At 40.6% G+C, this 21,702-nt stretch overlaps 1 protein-coding gene across 1 annotated transcript in view; it reads right to left on the bottom strand.

The window, feature by feature from the left end:
- Positions 1–21,702, bottom strand: part of USH2A (usherin) — a 640,561-nt gene that overhangs the window by 61,186 nt on the left and 557,673 nt on the right. The window contains exon 60 of the mRNA XM_032466772.1: positions 18,237–18,591. Coding sequence (XP_032322663.1) covers positions 18,237–18,591 — 355 coding nt within the window. The remainder of the gene's footprint in view (positions 1–18,236; positions 18,592–21,702) is intronic.

Raw genomic sequence — 21,702 nt, 5'->3', positions numbered from 1 at the left:
GTGGTTCTTATTTTTGTTTGGGCAAATCAAAGATTGTTTTTAATTTTGCGTAATCATTTTTATTATACTTTTGGACAAAACAGAAAAAAAAAGTTTCCCACTGAGGATAGAAAGTGTGCTATGAATTTGGCATTTTGAATGCATTATTAAAATTATTCTACAATCTATTATTTTGCTTGGCTTGTCTGAGCAAATACCAAAAACGATCTCTTTAGTGCAGGAAGAAATTCTCTGAGAAGCCCTGTGACTTATGTCTGGGAAATGAGGCAAACTCTGAGAGTTGAGGAGCTTTAATAAAAAAGCAGTCAACTTTTGGAAGACTGTGGAGTCCAAGTTTTGCTCTGTCACTCAAACAAGATGGATGCTGGGCAAATTATCTACTTTTTCTGAGCCTTAGTTTCTAACAGTTAATATATTTCTCATGGACTTTTGTGAGGATTAAACCAGATGTCCTCTCTGCAAGGACCTGGTACATAATTGGCACTCAATAAAAGTGCTCTGAATTAAATCTTTGCTAATACAAGCAGTGAAGGAAACGGGGGTCTGCTGATTTCAAAGGGCACATGTTTATTGACTTATTTATAATTGAAATATATTTGGTTTATTTATAAATACAATTTAATGCTTTGTTTAAAGCGCTCAGCAAAGAAAAATGCTGAGATTGGTTTATGGTCTGAGGGTCAAATCCACAGTCAAATATTCACCTAGCATCTAGTTTTTTGTAGCATGTTGCTGGGCACAAAGGGGAGTGGAAAAGAAATAGAAAGCATGCGAATCCTAGGTTTCAGGAACTTCAGCCCATTAGGGATGCTAGACTCACATTTGCGAAACCATTGCAGAAACACTTGACAACCAGCACTAACAGTACCCATGCCTGAAGTCCCACGGGCTTAAGTTAAATAGTCACAAAACACTCCACAGAAAGGACGGACTTTGAGTATCAACCTAGGAGAAAATGCACTAGATATATGTGGTGTAAGAGGAGCACTGTATCTTTCAACGCTGGACTTAGCAAAATTAAAACACATTTAAAACTCACAGAGTCATAGTCAGACGGGAACTTAACAGTTAGCAACTTGACCTTTACGACTGATGCCGAAATCCCGGAAGACTAGGAGGGGAGGAATCCTTTCGAACACAGTAAGGCTAAAGATCAACTTGTAAAAGTTTTATTTACTGTAACTCAGACTCTGGAATCAGCTAATTTAGAAGAGGAATGCTTCTGTAATGGTTTCATCGAACTGAAGTTAGAGAACTGTTGTCTTGTCATTTGGATTACCTTTTGCCACTAGGCAAGGAGGCAAAAAAAAAAAAAAAAATAGAGTTTAGATCAGTGGCTGGGGTGATTGATGGAATAAAACAGAAATGCTGCTCTATTAATGGAGACTGGGAATCTCACACAAGAGCCTGGAAATCCCTCCCTGCCTCCGTCACTTTTTGCGACCACCTTGCCAGGCTCATAGAAGATTATGAAAGCGAGACCATCACGAACTCAGATCCTTCAGGAATGAGTCTGGTCGAGCTTGTCAGCCACATCACCCCAGTTCATTAGGGAGATGAGAAAGGGAAGCCCATAAATAGCATTACTGGCCTCGTGACCTACTCAAGAAATAAATTCTGTGGACTCCATTGTTTTTGTTTTTTGTTGTGTCATATATATAAGTATTTATTTTCTCCTTTTAGCCTGATACTGTATATATGATGTATTGGGGTGGTTACACTTATAATTTAACGTTTGGGCTTTATATTATTAAAACAAGATCAGGCAAAAAAAGAAAAAAAAAAAAACTAGAGAAAGATTCGGGACATTATCAAGAGCTCCCGAAAGAATTAAAAACCGTGGTGCAAGTAGAACACCTAAATTCATAACTAAATGAAGAGCCAGTAAATGTCCAGTTTGATATTTCTTCCTTATGAGGCAAGCTCTTTATCAGCCAAGTATGAGATATAAACACTGACAGTCCAATCATACTTGACCAGAAATTGACAAAAAAAAATTTGTTATTATCAAGGAGGCCACATGGAAAATGGATTGACATCTTGTATCTAACAATGAATCTTTCAGTAAGTGTATACTGTGTCTTGAGGTACCAGCTAATGATGGTATTAGCTCATGATTAATCAAATATTCTATTGGTTTTATCTATATCTACTCCTTTTAAAATGTCTGTTTTCATAGTGTAAACAATATTTGCTCACCAATACATATTTTATAATCTGTAAATAAGTAAACATGTATATAATGGGAATATGTGCTCCCAAAATCTTATTTATAGGAGTGTATATTCTGAAAAGTTCGGAGACAACCAGACTATACTAACATTCTTCCTTCAGGAAAGGTATCATTAAGAAGGAAAACAGAGCAAAATCATTTTCCCCTCTGAAAAATAAAATGTGATCTGGTCACTAGCTTATCATGAGTAAAGCTCGAAAGTAAGAACAAGTAACTCGTCGAGATCCTTGCCTTGTAATGGACAAAGTCCTGTAACACTTTTTGGAAGATAAATGCTTAAAGATGATTTGTAAAAAAAAAAAAAAATCTCATCCCCTGACTAATTTCCCAGTGGGAAGTGCTGACTATTATTGATAAAAAGGATACCGGTGGTCACTGCCCAGACGGCACTGTGAAGAATACAGCTGGAGACAAAAGCCCTATAAAATGTGCATGTCGCAAAGTCATCCAAAACCTCTATTATGGACTTGGGCTATTTTAACCAGTTACACTGTTACATTTATTTTATTAGTTCTTTTGACTATTTCTCAGGTTGAATGATTTGATTTAAATTCTCTGTTCAGCTTAAAGACTAGAGTGACGGAGACCAATGCAAATATAAGTGGCTTCGGCAAGGTGTGAAATATTTACACTGCCTCTCGCTCCCGTGTTACTCACAAGGTTGTAAATAATCAGTTACACTGCAAAGGTGCTGTGCTGGGAGGGAAGCAGGGAGCTCAGGGTACCCAGGGCACTCCCGTCCCAAGGAAGCAATGTTCAGTTATCATGGTGACTGTCATCTTAACAACTGTGCAAGTGCATCATTCACTGTGGGTGACTCGAAACAGATGAGGAGGAGCTGAAAAATGGAAGAATTTTCCTTGTCTCATGTCTTTCTGATAACCAGGCAGACTACAGAGCATGAAAGATGAGGCCTGCCCAATTCAAAGCAGAGCACATAGTCGCCATCTGGGCATTTTAAAAGTAGGACACATGAAATGCTCAGATGTATCCCCCAACAGGGTGCAATAATACAGCAGTAAAAAGAAAACTACAGTGAACCACAGCCACTTTCACACTTGCAATCATTCTAGCACAAGAAGAGGCAAGGATTTTCCAAAAAACCTTCCTAAGATGCTCAGGTGCACCTTAACTGCTCACACGTTTGAGAAAAGGGGAGGGGGGGGCGATTGGGGAGGTGGGGGAGGAGCTTCGCGGCTTAGCCGTGGAATGTGGTATGTACCCACACCCAGCAGAGGACACTCTCCTCATGGAAAGAAAGGGGGACCATTCTCCACGGAGAGCTCAGCTTGAGGGCTCGGAAATGAAAATACTCAGTCGACCACACACACTGAAAGAGTCAGAAACAGTCACTGCTGACAGAAATCCTGACTTTTACAATGACGTGTTTGGCTTTCAAAGATTCATGCAACCGCGTCTTCTAGATGCTGTCAGAGGTAGATCCTTAATTTTCTGAACTAGAATTACAAAGTCACTCAAAAGTTAGGAAACAAAGAGCATTACCACTCTGTCTTTTTGGATCTCTGAAAATGAGCTCAGGATTTCTTATTTCTGGAAACCTCCACCAGCTCCCATAGATCTGCAAGGCACAGAGTCCAGTAACACTGCACGGTAAGTCCCTACTGACTGCATTAGTTCAATTAAGAAAACTCTCAAATCTTCACTCTCTTCTAATTTATTCTTCTGATGTATGTTTTGCAGTAAGAGAGAGAGAGAACATTATTTATAGGAATAAATATCAGATATATAGAAGCACAGACTCTCTGGCCACAAAACGAAATTGCATAAGTTAATATGTTTAATACGTACACTTAAATGGAATTCTAATTATACAGATAGGTTGTTGTATAACCTGCTTAAGCTCATTCATCTTTGCAAAAATGAGTGTTCACAGCATCAAATAAACTCGTAGGCTCATCTGCTGACTTGTGAGCTGATGAACAGAGAGGCTCCAGAATGTAAATGTAAAAAGAGGCCCCAAACATCCTAATGAAACTAATCATTGGTGGGAAGAATATAAGACCACCTTTCTGCCTTAGGAAGAAGAAACTCTGAGGAAATACAAATGAGAGGGTTAAAGAGAATTTATTTTAAGAAGAAAAGTTACCATTTAAATTTCCTTCTTTCCAACTGAAACTCCAGATACATTTTTCGAGGAAAATTCCTCCAGATTTTTTCTGGAATTTCCAAAGATTTTCTTGGGGCACGGGGCGTGAGGTGTCTCTCTTTATGTATCATTTTTTAATTCTACTCCTTGCTGAGGATTCTTATCAGCCAACCTCACCAATTTATCCTGCCTATTTTGTACTGAATAAATAGCACACACTGTTAATTGGCCACCTGGGGTTCAAAGAGTGGAAATACGGAGCTGGTGTCTGAACACTGTAACTCGCTGACAGGATACTGACCACACTCGATCTCACAAGATTTAAAACCAGGCTTCGTTGGGCCAGTTGCCCCTCCCTCCCCTCATTCCATTTCTTGACCAGACGGTGAAGCTAATATAATTTTTTTAAGTGATTTATTTCTAACAGATGTGACCATCCGGCCGCAGGGACTTGGATGCACAATGCCCCTAACAACTTTCATTTCTGGATATAATAAGCATATATTCCACTAATAAATAATTATCACTCTGTTAAGGAAAGGATGCCAAGGCGTGAGGTACGATGACCAGGTACTTCTGAGCAGAAAGGATAAATAGGTGGGCTCTCCTGAGGCCCTTACCACGCTCAACCTAACCGTGTTAATTATGTATTTCTAGAACGTGGTAGGCCCCAAAGGAAGAACGTTAGTCGCAGTTTAATGTACAAAGTAATATTTAGGAAGCTAATTCTAGGTAGACATTAAGTTTCATATAAATCAGAAATGACACAAGATGAGAAAAGACGGCACAGGTCCCATGTTGTAGAGATAGCCTAGAAGACAATTCCAGAGCAGCGACTGGCTCTTCCTTCCCCCTCATTCTTTAAGCAGCTCTCGTGGCATCTCATGGGCAGGTCCAGGAGGTACGTCCTCACCCCCTTGGCTGTGATCAGTGTTTCAGCTCCGAATGCTGGTGAGGTGGCCCCAGGGAGTGCCACAAAGCACTGGTTTAGCTGATGAGGTCCAGGCTGTGACCCAGCACTGTCCAAGGCTAAGTGAGGCATCGCCTGAACCTCGTGGCCTCTAGGTAACATTTTAAATGAGTTTAGTATCTCAAGTCAGCTTTGGAGTTTAGCATCTCAAGTCAGCCTCCTCTAATTTTCCCAACCAGTATCCTGTCTTTTTTTCCTTATTGAAGTATAGTCTACACGTTACATAAATCTACAATGTTGTGTTAGTTTCTGGTGTACAGCAAAGTGATTCATTTATACATATATATGGGTATATGTTCTTTTTTGTATTCTTTCTATTACGGTTTATTATAAGATATTGAATATAGTTTCCCTGTGCTATACAGTAGGACCTTGTTGTTTATCTGTTTTATATATAATAGTTTATATATGCTAATCCCAAACTTCTAATTTATCCTCCCCCCACCCCCTTTCTTTTTTGGTAACCATAAGTTTGTTTTCTATGTCTGTGAGTCTCTTTCTGTTTTATAAATAAGTTCATTTGTATCATATTTTAGATTCCACATATGAGTGATTATCATATGATATTTGTCTTTCTGTCTGGCTTAGTTGACTTAGAATGACGATCTCCAGGTCCATACATGTTGCTGCAAATGGCATTTTGTTCTTTTTTATGGCTAAGTGTGTATACACACACACACACACACACACACATACACATACATACACATATATACACACACATACACCACATCTTCTTTATCAAATCATCTGTTGATGGACATTTAGGTTGTTTCCATGTCTTGGCTATTATAAATAGTGCTGCCATGAACACTGGGGTGTATGTGTCTTTTTGCATCAGAGTTTCCCCCAGATATATGCCCAGGAGTGGGACTGCTGGGTCATATTAGCCTGCCTTTTCTTTCCCTACTACAGTCACCTGGACTGTTAAATTAACTCCTGTTACTGTGATTTGTTAAGTAGCACATGCTTTTGGGACAGAGATGTTAGGGAATGAAAGGGCAATAAGAAAAAGAGAGAAAACTTTTTCTTTTTTTCTTTTCTTTTCTTTAAAAAACTTCTGGGTGAGTGTCTCCAGACAGAACCCTCTTAATATGTGAGCACAGTGACATCTTCATGTACTGATTTTTCTCTCCATCAACCTATCTCAGGTCATAATAACCACCACTTACCAAGCTGTTTACTGTTTCTGCTGCTCCATGGGGTGCTGCCCCTCTGATGGAGGCATCGCCAGGTCTAACCTCCCCCAGGCACACGATGGAGGATGCCGAGGCAGTCTCTTCCCCATGCTTGCCTGGCACCCCAGAGCCAAGGCACCGATCCCCTCACTTGACAGTTTTGCTAGGCAACTGCTGGGAATATTTTGAATAAAACTATTTTAATGTCAGCCCAATAAATGGGGGCAGATTGGAAAAATATCCCCCTCTCTACCTCCTGAAGCAGAGACTTCCCATCGGATCTTTAAAAATCAGGCTTCTGTTTCTTTGCCTGAGTAAGGAAATGTGAGTTCCTCTTCTCTCCTGTTTGAATCCTACTCACTGTTTAAGGCATAGACCTCTTCCCAAAGTCTTCTTCGAACTTTTCAGTCCAAGTGATCCTTCCATTCTTTGAATTCTTCCTAAATTGTTTTCTATATTTCTATTAGACAATCATATTAAGCTATGTTTCTCATGTGTTGTATTGAACTGCACTTTGTCACTTTTATTGCTATTTAGCTTTTCGTAAATAGCATCTTGTTTTCTTTAGGCTGATAACACAGCGGGCAGCACTGGGTAGCAGAGAAAACTGACTTCAGAAGCAGAGAGACTTGAAACTGAGTCACAGCTCTGCATGTGCTGTGACTGTGGGCGTGTCTCGGAGCCTGCTCACTCCACAAAGTGGTCACTAAGGTGGAATGAGGCAGCACATGCAAGGCGGCCACAACGTGTTTTATGTTGAAAGTTTATCAGCTTCAGTTCCTCCAAATTTTGTATCATTATGATAAACTCTTCACCTGACTTTTACCTGAAACTAGGTTTCGAACATCTTAAATGTCCAAAACTTTGGAGGGATTGTGCAATTTTTAGAGAGTAAAACATCATTATTTTTACGGTTTGTGTGGATATATTTTTTTAAACGCCAGGAGTTTTGAGTATCATAGGTACCGAAACATTTGAAGGGTTCAAGCCTTCCTCAGATTTGAACAGTCTTTGGTGCATAATTACCTTGAGTAAGTGTCCTCTTACTCTTGTGTCCCAGAGGACAGGGTTGGTGTCTTTGGAAATAGAGCAGAATATACACTTTGAATACTAAGTGTCACCATTTAGGAAGAGACTGGGGTCTTACCGCTTCTCCCCACCAACAGAAATATTTCAAAAGGCCAACTTCTCTCACTTCGTTCAGAACTGGCTAGCTCTCCCTTCACCTGGGACAGGACGCGTACAGAGGCCCAAGAGGGCCTGTGAGACTTGTCTGGGTAAACAATGCCATCGGGGTCCAGCAGAGAATTAGCACAAAGCACTGGACAGGGCTTTTGTCTCTGGGCAACTTCCAGAGGGGACCGTGGTCTTGGTTCCAGAGCTCAAGAAGAGAGTTTTCAAGACACTTTCTGTTTCCATCCGAGTTCTTCTGTATGCTGGGTGGCCTGCCATTATGTTTATGTAATTCTGACAGTGTTCTTAATGACACACTAACAGATTGTAAAACACGCTGCTGGCATTTACTTGTTTTTTATATTTTTAAAACAATGTCCTTCATGTAACAGTAGTTAAGCGCGGCAGAAGGACATCATCAGAGGCATGGTTAAACTGTAATTTACACCATTAGGAAGGCAGGAGCAATTTTTATTGCCTGGCAATTTTCTTGCTGAAATATTTGGACCATATGGCTCAATTTGTGTAATAACCTTAATTTCTGCACCCTTCAGGTCTGTCTCCATCTCCTACGGAATGGTAAAATGCGGTTTAGCAGAAAAGGCAACTGTCTATACTTAGAGAGTTGAGATTAATAACATGTCACGTCCTGTTTTTGGTGAAGGAATTCGAACAGCGGCCAGATGGTATCTCTACAAATAACTGTCAGGGGTCTTGATCTAATCAATACAATGTATTAATACATCTCCCTTTGCTGTTTCTCCAGGGGCTGGTGCACAACATCTGGAAAGAGTAGGGAGGGGGGCCCGCCAAGTAGAAAGCCGATTCTTTTCAGAATCAAACTGAGCCCAATTAATTTTTCATGTATCCTTGATAACTGTTTCATAATGAGCTACGCGTCTTGACGGATTTGGGGTTGGCAGAGCAGGCTGCCCTGCTTTCTATCCCCATTCAGTCCACTTATAGAAACCAACCCATTAATCAAGCTATCTGGCATAAAACCTGAATCTCAGCTCAGCAAGAGATCAATAACCATCCTAAAAAAACACAGAACCAGCCGCTAATGGGCACAGGTATCCAGCCATGACACCAGTAATTGCTTCAGCAAAAATAAAACTCTGTATCATAATCACCCAATAGGAACTTATACGAGAAAAGTCATTACTTGTGTCTTGTCAAAAAGTAACATTTACATGTGTTAAAAATATACTGTAATTTTACTATCTAGACACGGCCATTATCTTTCAGAGGTAGACAACGCACCTTCCGGAATGGATTAAAACTCCCTGATTTTGTAATGTGAAATTTAATAATCCAAGTATCATAGAAAATGCTTAAAAATGAGTTATTACACTTATTTTAAATTCAGAGTACCTGAGGGGCTCCTTAATACAATCTTTAGCCCAACCATACATGACACATGGCGAGCCTTCTGTGGCTAAAACCTCTGATGTCATGTCAGATGGGTCAGATTTCTTCATTTTTGGTTGGCTTCATGGCACGACTTACAATTCAAACCATCAATTCTTATTCCTTTCCCGGTAGTTTCATCTAAAACCTTTACTCTTTTACCAAATTCAAACCAGTCACTGTGCTTTTCAGTTAGCAAATCTCTTCTGGCTTGGCATGCGGGGAATTCTGCACTCTGATTCCCTCTGAAAGAGAGACCCAGAGACTTCATCTCTGCAGAGGAATTCAGAGCAGAGACAGGCATGTATTCTGAATTCACAGCCTGCTTGGTAAAACATTCCTTAGTGGCTCTCAGACAACAGGTGGAAACCTGTTTTGCCCTTATGAGAGTTTCAGATTTTTGCTAGGGGAAAAAAAAAAAAAAACCCCAAAACAAAAAAAAACCTCCTGGGAAGTACAGCAATAAAGACAGTCCTTCATTGGCTGATCATCTGATCACATCCTGCCAAGATGATAGAAGGGTCTAAGGAATCATCCAGGAGCTTGAAGGTGATGCCACATTCATCTTTTCTGACAGCAAGGCTAAGACTCATGATGCTGTGTTTGTTCAGCCAGTGGTTTGTGGTTCCGTAGAGTGAGTGCTGGGTTTGGAAGCCGGGCTATGAGTTAGGGCTCTGTTAGGTTCTACTAAGTATTTGTAAGCGCAATCAATGCCCATGTGTGACCCAGTCACTGCTTATTATATTGCAATTTGTCTCTTGCCTTATTTGCTCCAAGAATAACCACAGAGCCCAGAGAAAAGAGACTATGTCTTTTTTTTTCTTTGTATCTGTTGTGGCTTCTGGGCACAACTGATTTTCAAAAGAGACTTATGGTGAACAACTGATTAACAGAAGAGTCCCACAGTATTTCTTGGTCTTGATCATCCACATTAGATTTTGAGTCTTGGTCCTCAGTTGCAACTGACTCATAATTTTCATACACACATGAGTTTTCAGAGAAGCAGTCGCTCAGGTTTTCAACTTGCATTTTGTTTACTGATGTCCAGTGTGGATAAACAGAAAGTATCCTGAACACGGTGTGTTTGTAGTGGAATTACATAATATCCAGCAAGGAAGTTATTTCAACAAGTGAATTACATGACTAACTAAAATCTGAGGTTTGGGGTCCTATATTAACACGGCATGAAGAATTTTCAATTTGGGGGATATCATTATTTCATACATTTAATATATCCCCATTTAAACCCTCTGTGGCAAAGACAGAAGACGCTCTTCTGGGGCCTCCCAGTTCATAGACACAATTCCTGACACCAGCCATTTGAATTTAGCAACATCCAGCTATAGCCTTAACAAGATGTTTCACCTTAAAAATCATATCGAGATAAAAAGATTCATTTGCAAACCCATCACATATGTATTCACAGGTGGTGGGTGTGGGTCATTGCATTTGGATTAAAAAGCAAATGTCTCTCTCTACATGAGAGGTCACTAGCTGGTGTAAGGCAAAATCTTTTCTCTGTTCGGCATAATTAAAATATTCCAATGGTGGTTTCAGTAATTTAAAAATCACAGTATTGTTGTAATATTTTTCTAGGCTTCAGAAGCTCACAATTGTTTGGCCCAATGAAATCTGGGAACACTAGAGAAGTTATCACCCATCAAGGTAATTACTTTCAAGTTGAAATAATTACTCTATCAATGTTAATGGTCTTTCAACTTCAATAAAGCACTCACCTGCCGATAATCACGGCTAACCTCTTGCTCTAATGCAATTCCCTCTCTATTTAGCAGGTTATATTATAGCCGTTACAGTGGTCACTTGTCCTGAACAGCTGCTGAATTTCACTTTGATCGGCTGTGAACCATAAAAAAATTGGTCATCTGTGTATGATTTCCCCCTCACCCAGAAGCCCTTGCAGAGCTCAGCCTGTGATCTCTTGGCTGTAACAGGGGACGTCGGGGCAGCCATCTTGTCTCAGGTAGTGGCCACTTTCCGCTTGTGCCAAGAGCACAGTAGTTCAATTAACTTCTGCCCTTCGCCACCATTTACAGCTTGCTGTCTCTGCTAAATGGCATGTATTCTGAATTTATGGCCTGGGCCTGTTACAGTGTGGACTGGTTCGTTTTACTTTTATATTAAACATATATATTTGTAAAGGCTCTGTGGGGTTTTTGGGCATCTAAATAGGTTTTCTTATAATTCAGTTAAAGGCCAGAAAATAACCTGAGTCAAAGGACAGTCTCCCCACTCACTTCCCCCACAGACTGACAGACGGCTCTTTGGCACAAGTGAAGTGCACGAATGCCAATTTGACAGAATTTGTGTGATGTGGGAAGTGTGTGTGTGTGTGTGTGTGTATGTGTGTGTGAGTGTGTGTGTATGTATGTGTGTGTCTGTGTGTCTGTGAGTGTGTGTGTGTGTGTGTGTGTGAGAGTTATCAGAAGGCCTCATGTTTTGATGACATAATCCCAGGTCTAAGGGAACGAGTAGGGTCCTCGAGTGTCCTGGCAGGTAAACAGAGCCGCATGTGGAGTGGGAACTGCCTGAGGGGGGCTCTGAGAGTGGCGGGTGTGAGATGTTAGGGCAGCGAGGGCAGACGGGGCTAAACCTCAGGGAGACTTAGAAAGGAAATGGAGCCTAATCCAATACCTGAGAAGTTGTCTGGAAATGAACAGTACAGTATCAGGAAGCATTTAAATTTGTAAGCTCAGAATTTTGTTGCAAGGTGAAGCCTGCTTAGAATAAACAAAATGTGGTTTTTCAATCTTGACCCAATTCGTACAATTGCTTTATCCAAATCAAAACTTTTTCTACAATTGCTCATTTCTTTCAGCCTCTGTTATTCCAAATAGTAGGATGTCTGAAGCTTTAGAGTTTTAAAGTACTTTGCATATGCATTCATTTATTCAGCCCTCACATCAGCCCTGTGAGATGAGTAACATTTTAGTTCAGATTCCACAATTAAGCAGGAAGACAGGCCCAATGCAAGTGTAAGGACGTGGGAACAATGCATGGTTTTCAAGCAGAAGGATTCAAGATATACTTTAGAAGTAGAATCAACAGGACTTAGTAAACGACTGGACATAGAAGTAAGGTACAGGAGGACTCAAGGATGATCTGGCTTGAGCAGCTAGAAGGACGATGGAGCTCCTGAGCTGCGTCCCAGGATGTACCGGCAAATAATGAGTATAGCTTAGAAAGAGGGTGATGAGTAACTCGACGGGAACTGCTAGACATACCAATAGGACCTACAGAAAGAGAACCAGCCTCACCCCTTGAAGACCACCTCCTCTGAAGACCTATATAAGACAACTTACAGAAGACAAGCTCCAGGTCCATGGAGAGCAAGTTCAAGAGGAGAATTCGGTCAGGAAGTGTCTCAAAGTCACGCAGCAGGGATGGGGATACACCACACTCCTGCCTCAAGGCACGTGAAGGCTATTCAAGATGGCAGCACAAAGATATCGGGAGCGTCTGCAAGGAAGGTGAGAGGGACCTTTCCCTCTTCAAGGGCTTGCTACTCAGGTGGAGAGACTTACATGGCAATTTGGATGCAGCCACTCAGGTGAAGAAGGGTCTTCTGAGATTCTTATGTGATTCTGGGATTTGGGGATCTGCATTCTCCTTATGTGGAAGCTGATACCTGCTTCTTATTCAACGAATTCTGATTTCTGAGGCTGGCTGGGTCTTACCTAGCGGTAAGTCAAGTTGAGACGATAGTGCTAGACAAGTGGTATTTTCCTTTTTTTGATAGAACAAGTTTTTTCCCCAGGCTTAGTAGATGCCAAAAAAAGGAATGAGTTTTGTCAATATGATGGACCTGACACTGACTGCTTGGGACAGGGGAACCTAAAGATAAAAGGTTGTGGAGGGATCTTTGCAGCAGTAATGGATCGGGGTGCAAGAAATTAGCCGAAGAGTGTATTGCCTGCATCAGGAACTGTGAAACATGGGTTTTCCCATGGGAGACCTCTACATAACCCACAAAGAAAATCCCAGGAGGCACCTGCACATACGAAGGCAAGAGTAAGTGGATTAGAACAGCATTAAGGAGTCAGGCTCTGCTCCTTTTTGTCTAATTTGATCTTTTCTTCCCTGATCTTAGGGAAATCACAAGAAGAAGGAACCAAAGAAGAGGGAGAAAAGTGAGCCTGCCCCTTCTCTCCCTCTGAAGATCCCTCAACGCAAGTCAGGCTCAAGACAGGATTTAGACTGGATTATTTTTTTTGAACACCTGAGTCCCGATTACCATAACTGGGTGGGTCCTTGTCACTGGAAGTGACTGGAAAACCATGGGATCTTCTCCAGAGATTCCTGATGAGCAAGTAATTCAGTCCTGTGACGCTGGTAGGAATAAAGTGGTTGGAGAAAAATCAAGCTCTTCCGAGGAAGGAATTAGACAAAGTTCAAAAAGACTTTCATGGTTTTCATCCCCAATAATATTGAGCACAAAGCAGATCCCTAATATATATTTGTGATTGGTAGGGTTTTATTAGGAAAAAGGGATGAAGATAACGTAAGGCTAATAAATGAAAAGTTGAAGTCAGACAAAATACAGCATTACAATAAAAAAGGGTTGTGCCAACAAGTATTCGCCTCTTGTTTGTGTGGTATCTACTCATCCATATTTTGTATCTTTATTATAAAAGAATAATTATATAATGTGAAACTCTCAGCTTATAGAACTGATACAGAAAGCATCGCAGTTGTTTTTATTAGTACTTTTTCTTGATTTGGAATGATAGCCACCAAAGGAGTTGTTTCATATCGCTACATCTCCCACAGCATTCCTTTTGTCTGATAAGACAAGTAAGTGGATCTGGGGCAAAAAAGCTAAGAACCATCAAATTTTAAGAGCTATAACTAGTTTAAGATTATATGTAAAGAACAATAATATTTTACATTATACTAAGCCAAAATGAAAATTGGATTAAAAATAAATTTATCAATTTATTCACAAACTCTCCACAATAGGGCAATTATAAAGCATCTCATTTTCCCCCCATTACGTATCTAGTTAACGGCAAAGAGCTTTGTGACAACCACATGGGGACATTTTGAATACCTCCTCCCTAACTTTGGGCAAGGGAGTTTGGCAACTAGAATCTAGAAACTAGAGTTTGTAATTCTGGATTTTAGTTCCAGATCGGAAGCCAACTTTTAGTGACCCATATAATTTGCTTACCCCTCAGCACCGCATGCTCGGTTCTACATACAGAGTGAGGCACCATCTATCTTTCTGGGCACTGGGCAAGTGTCTGATCTGGGCTTGATGTTTTAAAATACTGTGGGGTAAGCAGGGATATACTGAGAGCACAGACTAACAGGTAAACCACTTTTGCCTTTCAATCCCAAGTTATTTTTGCCAGTGCGGTGGCAGATGCCCGGGAGAAGCAGCAAAACAGTCCCGCCAACCTCGCCGGGAGTGTTCCCTGTAAATACCACCGTGGAGCTCTCGCATGCCAAGCAAGGCTAAACGCAGTTCCTCTCCTGACACTGCACAATTCATCATGGAGCTAGCTGGGAAGGGGTTTAGGGACTTCTACCTAACGCTAGTTTTCAGTAGTGTAAGGTACTGGTTTGAAGAGACACTAAGGAGCTTGATCTCTCTCTCTTCCCCTTAGAAGGATCCACTTAGGCCCAAAAGGAGATGACACTTTTCATGAGGTTGGGAGAGAAGCTGGTGATACATTAAAAGCTACACTCTTTCCATTTCTTCTCTCCTGCTGCCTCTACTGCTGCTGCTGCTGCTCCTGCCAACACATATGCTCTCCACCCCCACGGAGGGCCCCCACTGCCAGTTCTCCATCCACTGCCACTGTCAGGAGGACTCATGCATCCATAGCACCTGTTTTATGTGGCTCTCCCAGCCACGTCCACCTGTCTATAAACAGCTCTAGGGGGACTTTGGGACAAGCTAGTGATGGCACCACATTACAGACAATTTATTGGTGGCTTCTCGTGCAGAGATGGGATCCTAATATAAACAGACTAAATGAGGGGCATTAGTGATGCCTCTTGCAAGTCTGTGGATTGAGTTGCAATCTTGTGATTGTGGGGATGGATTCTTGTGTCTCACTAAGTGAAATGTAGTTCTTTGGCTCTGGAGAATTTCAGCCAAAGTTGTTAATGAAACAGAAACTTGAAAAAATTTCCTAGGGCAGGCATGGAAATGGAAGGAGACAGTGAAGATATTTAGTTGGTACAGGAATTAGAGAGACAGTAAGTAGAGCCAGGAAGGCACTCAGAGAAATTTAAAAGGGAATCCCTGAAACTTGAGCAGCAGAAACTCACAAGCAAATCTGTGCCTCAGACGCGACTACCCGTCTCCCCTGGCGTCCCTGCTCTGCCCAGAAGCCCGGCTGCGCGGCAGACTTCAGCCATGCAGTTGTGCGCAGTACTGAGTATTGGCATATTGAATACAGTACTCAGCGACAATTTGCCAAAATGGATTGAATTGTCAATAATCTGTTCCTGACCCTGAAGGCCCAGTGTATTAGTACGGAGACGTCACGCTGTTCTGAACAGGAAGAGATGGATTTAAATTACAGGAGGAAGGATTTGGCCAGGACAAAGGGAGCATTCTTCTCCAATGGCGAGGAATTAGAGCTAAGCTGTAGAACCTCCCTTTTTAAGAATCTTTTAAAAAAGGGTTGAACCCTTGGGAATGTAGGAATGGTGAAACTCAAAGACAACAGTTTATTTTTCTAATTACTTCTTTCAAAGATGTCAGTCTGTAAAGAGTCATAGTGGCCTCCTGCCCTGGAAACTTGACCTAGTGATCAGAATGTCGTAAAACTGGCCCAATCGCTCCATGGATTGTGTCCTTGATTGCTTAAAAAGCTCACACGGAACTTCTCTTGGTGACCCTAATGACGTCTTCTCTTGGGAACCTCAGGGTCTAAGATCCAGATTTTGAGGGCTAGCTACTCTGAAAACACACACACACATTCAAAAACAGAATGCAGAAATATCATTTCTTGAATGTTGTGGCTCTTCTCGTTGGCACTGCAAGAGTTAATCTTTAGAAAAATGGAAGAATCCAGCAATACTGAGCTGGCAAATGGAAGCCATGCTGGAGAGGGCTCATGTACAAAGGACCAAGTAAATCTTAAAACTTGAGGTACAGGGCTTCCTTTTTCCTAGGAATTTTTTAGTGTGATAAAAATAGAACCTAGCAGATTAGATAAAGAACAGAGCTCATTGGATACTTTGAGTCTTGTGTTATAAAGTGAAACTGGCTTTGAAGGGATGACTTACAGGGTATTTCACAAGGAAATTCCAATAGAAACGTTGGGGAGATTAAACATCTAGGCTCATACCTCTGAAAGCCATACTTTAAAAGGTCAGAAGTTTAATCACTGCAATATTGATGTCTTCAATAAAAATACATTTGTATTAAGGTGTCTCATTCAGAAAGCTCTTATCAAACATCTTTCAGTATTTTCCTTTCAGGGCGGAAGTTTAGAACATGAATTCCAAGGACATGGTGAGAAGTAACAGATTTCCCCATGCATCACGTATCAAATGAAAAAGAACCTTTCCACTTAACAACAGTGCTTCTAATGCTTATAAATGGGGGCACTAGAAGATGTAACAGAAAAGACCCTGGTATATAAAGATAATTAACTGTCAAATGAAAAGTAAATTAACAATTCAGAATTCTAAATAAAAATGAAGATTTCTTTAATACCATTTCCTTAATTCACACGTTGCTTATCTCCCTATGAGAAATTTAAACATAGGATGGTGAGAAAGTATTGTACTTTATTCATTACAAAGATTCTTCTGGAGTTTCATTAAAATATGTTTGCTTGGTCTTACTTAGGTATTTTGATAAATGTTATACTCTGCAAGATAACCTTTGTGTAAACTAGACTACCAAAATTGGAAGCATAGAAAATGGTCTGGTCTTTGGAAACAATGCTTCATGCTGTCCATTTTTTTCTTATTTATGAGGGCTTTTTATATCTAGTATGGTCTTGACACATGTTGAAAACCATGTGCATTTAACAACCAAGACCATGAGGCCCCTGCAGTGTGAGGGTGTCATACTGCCCTCCCAGAGCACCTCTCTTTCTTCCCCTTTCCCTTCCTCCTCTCCTTTCCTTTAATATCTGCTATCTTTCAGTCCAATTTTGTTTAACTTTGTGTTTCACAGCTTTTAACTAAAATTAATAAGTTTTTTTAAAGTAATGCAATACACAGTCATTGGAAAAATAAAAATAGAGAATTATACACGGTAAACGGCGAAAGTGCCCCCTCTCCCTCCAGGTAGGCTTAGTGATACATTGCACAGAACTCCCTGGTCCCAGTGTATTTTTCTATTTATAATATTTCAGAACTGTCTACACAAACAGAATCACATTATACAAACTTGGCAGAGCATTTCTTGCCTTACACGTTTGGTATATGATATTCTCACTTTATTGTGGCTCGTGGCTAGTAGGTGGTGGGCTTTGGGATCTGACTCGCAGTGTGGCGGATGTAATGGGCTGTAATCCATGACTTCTCTTACTTTTTTCTTATGCTCAGTTCTCACCTCTGCAATCTTATGAAAGAGAAAAAGCTCCCTGAGACAAAGACCATCCTGGCTTTGTATCTCCCATAGCACGTCAGGCAAGGTCAGGTGTGAAGAAAGCCCTCAAGAGACACAAGGTAAACCGAATCGAGTTGTGTTATGGCCAGAGGAGGCTGGCCCAGACAAATCACCACTGAGTTACGGTGCATGTGACACGTAGATGTATACGTCTGTCTCTAGAGCTGGATGAGTATATCTAGAAATTTAATTTTCTTTTTCCTCAAAGAGCCAGGGATACCACACTTTGTGACATGCCTAATTTCATCTGAGCCTCAGCCCCATGGGCTGTAAAAGGACACATTTAATATTCCCATTTAATGGATTTGGAAATCATGCAAAGAGAGAGTCACTTATTTGCTGGAAGAAACACAAATTAACCACAGTCTGACAACTGGTCTCCAATATCTCCTACACTTAGTCCAGTATCTTATTCCCGCAACCACACTGCATTTTTGCACTTAAAATTTTTCATATATTTAAGTCCTAAGTGAAGAAAAATGGCAAGCCAGATGAGAAAATTAATTTCAACATATTAACCAGATAATCTAAGTATCTGTTTTTCTTTTTTTCTAAGTACTTACCATCACTGTGAACGCATGCACAGCAGGGAAGTTCAGTGTCGGATCATCAGATCTCTCTTGGTAGACCACACGGTACCGGGAGATAATGCCATTGGCAGATGCTGGCTTCGTCCAGTTCAGCAGAACTGAATGAGCACCGGTGGCCTGAGCCCAGGGTGCAGGCAGATCTTGAGGTGGGGCTTCCAGCGTCCGTGCAGATGACCACAGACTCTCCACGGAGCCCCTGGAGTTGTGGGCTCTGACCCGATATTCATAGAGTGTGAAAGGCCTCAGACTATCTGCATCGTCAGTAAATTCAAGGGCTCCTTCTGACCAGACAAATAAAAGGGATTCCTCTTCAGTGCCAGCAGGACGTCTGGAAGGAAACCAGGAAGGTGATCAGTGACACTGTGCATTTCAAAAGAAAGTGTGTAGACAGAGTAGGAAATTGCTTTTCAGAAGAATTTGTTACAAACTCAACTTTTCAATGACCGTTTCGACCATTTCAATCCTTTTGGCATCAGAATGAAAACCAAACGGAAGTGAACACCAGAGGCCTGACTCAGTATCATTTTTTAAAATGTGGGGGGTATATGTACATCTCAAAATGCATAAAGAAAGCATGTATTTCTTAGAAAACATGGCAAAGAAAACCAGAATAAATAAGAAAATTTAAAAACTGAAACACCACCCATACACACACATTTTGTTGTATTACCTTAGAAACTGTTCCGAAAACAAAAATTACACATACCCTAGTGGAAATAAGTATGTCATTTAAAAATTTAAAGAAATCAGAAGCATCTATGTAAGCACTTATGAACACTTTTTGGTGTCTCCTGGACCGTTGTCTACATGTTGATGCATACATGTGTGAGTGTGAAAATTTGCACATACAGTTATATTGGGGCTTTAACTTTTGCATAGCTGGAAACAAAACTATATATAATCACTAGAAGCTGATATCATTGTGAATGCCATTCCCTTCTTGGCCTTCTGTGGCCAATGGACTGCATGCAATAAGTGCCCCATTTTGTTTGTCTCCTTGAGTCCACGTCTAATGTGCTAATGTGCTCCCAGACTCAACGCTGAACTTGGCCAATGGGACAGAAGCAGATGCGATGAGTGCAGGTGTGTGCACACCAAGGCTGACCCCATTGCTGCTCCTGGAACCCCAAGATCTCCATGGGAAAAGCCCCAGCTGGCACACCAAAGGATGAGGGATGGTTGAGGGAAGCCCACAGCTTTTACTCTCTTTCACCTCGTACCATGCTATTTTGCATTTATTTCCAGGATGTTTTTTAAAATGTTTTAAATTCATTACCTGCCTATCACTTATTTTCTCCTCAGTTGAATTCCCTCTTTTTTAATTAATCCATAACTCTTCAAAGGAAGGACCATTCTTTCTTGTATTCATCAACAAACCTTTACTGAGTGTTTATTATACATCAGGCCTTGTACCACGGGCAGAGGATGAAGGTAAACACACTCCTCCCCTAAAGGAGCTCATGGCCGAGAGGAGCTACATGCAAATGAGTGAAATTAACATGGTAAATCGTACAATAGGAACCTGCTTCAGAGCTCCTTAAAAGTCAAAAGTCAAATTTCCTTTAGAAGGTTTCTTCAAAACCTAGCAAAAAGCAGCGTATACTCAAAAACTTCTTTCAACTACCTGAGAAGGAAATTATTTAGTCTCATCTTTAGATTTTATTGATATCAAAACTAGGGTTCATGACTTAAGTTAGACAAAGACAAATATCATATGATATCACTTATCTGTGGAATCTAAAAAAAAAAATAATACAAATGAACTTATTTGCAAAACAGAAAGAGACTCACAGATGTAGAAAACTTACGGTTACCAAAGGGGAAAGGGTAGGGGGAGGAATAAATTAGGAGTCTGGGATTAACAGATGTACACAACTATATATCAAATAGATGAACAAGAGGACCTACTGTACAGCACAGGGAATTATATTCAATATCCTGTAACAACCTATAATGGAAAAGAATTTGATAAAGAATATATACATACATATATGCATAACTGAATCACTTTGCTGTACAGCTGAAACTAACACAACATTGTAAATGAACTACACTGCAATAAAAACAAAAACAAAAACAAAAAAACTAGGGCCCGTGCAAATTCTTTTGGGAATCCATACATAGAGCATTAAACATCTAAGTAAGAGAAATGAAACTTGTCTGTTGTTGGGACGGCCCCCAAATATCTGATATTTCATTTGGAACAGATATTTGCTCATCTGGGTGTAAAATCATGATGCAGACCTGACCAGAAAGGGAAGTTCCAAAGGAAGTGTGGTTGGTCTCTTTCCGTGTTCCCAGCATCTGAGCCCAGTGAGGTTAATAACTTTTTTGAACAAATGGCCAAAACACAAGTAATTCCAGGGCTTTCCTGCATCTTCGCCTTGTCTCTATCAGTGTTTCTTTCCTACTAGGGTAAGTACTCTAGGTTGGGGAAGAATGTACCCAAGAGAGGACCCTCTCCTCTAACTTACTCTCCAGTTGAGAAGACTGATGAATAAATCAGTGTTTTCCAGGCTGTTAGGAGTATTTAATTAACATGCTCTTCAGATGCTGGCATGTTTACATGCTGCCATGTCAGATTAACCATCACAACGGAAAGGGTTATTAAGACAAAGTAAATGACAGTTTCTTTCACTAAAAGGCAGGATATTTAAAATTTCTGGCTTTGGGAATTTGATGATGTTCACGTTGAGAAGTGACTATGACCTAGGTACAAGCAATGACAGTCTTCCTGCTGGAGGCCACAGAGGCTTCACAGATCCTCTCGGTGATCTGCAATTATGGTCCAGCAGCCCACCTATCATTCCCTGCTACCACGTGTGGGCCAGACTCTGCACTCAGCGTAGGTTTGCAGGGTTTGGCCTTTGTACTTGCTGCAGATACCAGGGACCAGGTGTGTCATTGGGAGGGATCCATTCTAATGAGGACCACAGGGCTCACAGCCAAGGACTTCTCTCAGTGAGTTTTTAAAAAGGTGTTTGCTGGGAACATAATACATCATACAAACATATGAACTTCTATGAGGAAATAAAATGCTCTATTTCGTCTGGCTTCAAACTTTCTATGACAACTCAATTCATTTTTATTAAACTCTCATGAATTCCCACATAGAGGTGGAGCCATGGTTGTCATAAAACTGATGTTTTATTTAAAGAAAAAAAGAAAGAAAATTCAAAAAAAGAAAAAAACATACTAATAAAGAATACACACACAACTAACATTTAAAAAAATTGTCTGAGAGTGTGAATTTAAAAGATCTATACTTTGTAAGAGATAAAATGCTGTGTTAGCCTCAAGTTTATCCACCAAAACAATTAAAGGATGCAGCCTGGTTAAGTATTTCTTATCACTATTGAATATTTAGTAAACTAATATTTTGGTGAGATAAGCATTCTATCTGTGGCGTTAAAGAAACAGAACATTTTTATTTCTGAAT

The sequence above is a fragment of the Camelus ferus genome, chromosome 23 (genome assembly GCF_009834535.1).
Source record: "Camelus ferus isolate YT-003-E chromosome 23, BCGSAC_Cfer_1.0, whole genome shotgun sequence".
Lineage (NCBI taxonomy): Eukaryota > Metazoa > Chordata > Mammalia > Artiodactyla > Camelidae > Camelus > Camelus ferus.
This window is presented reverse-complemented; position numbering and strand designations above follow the sequence as displayed.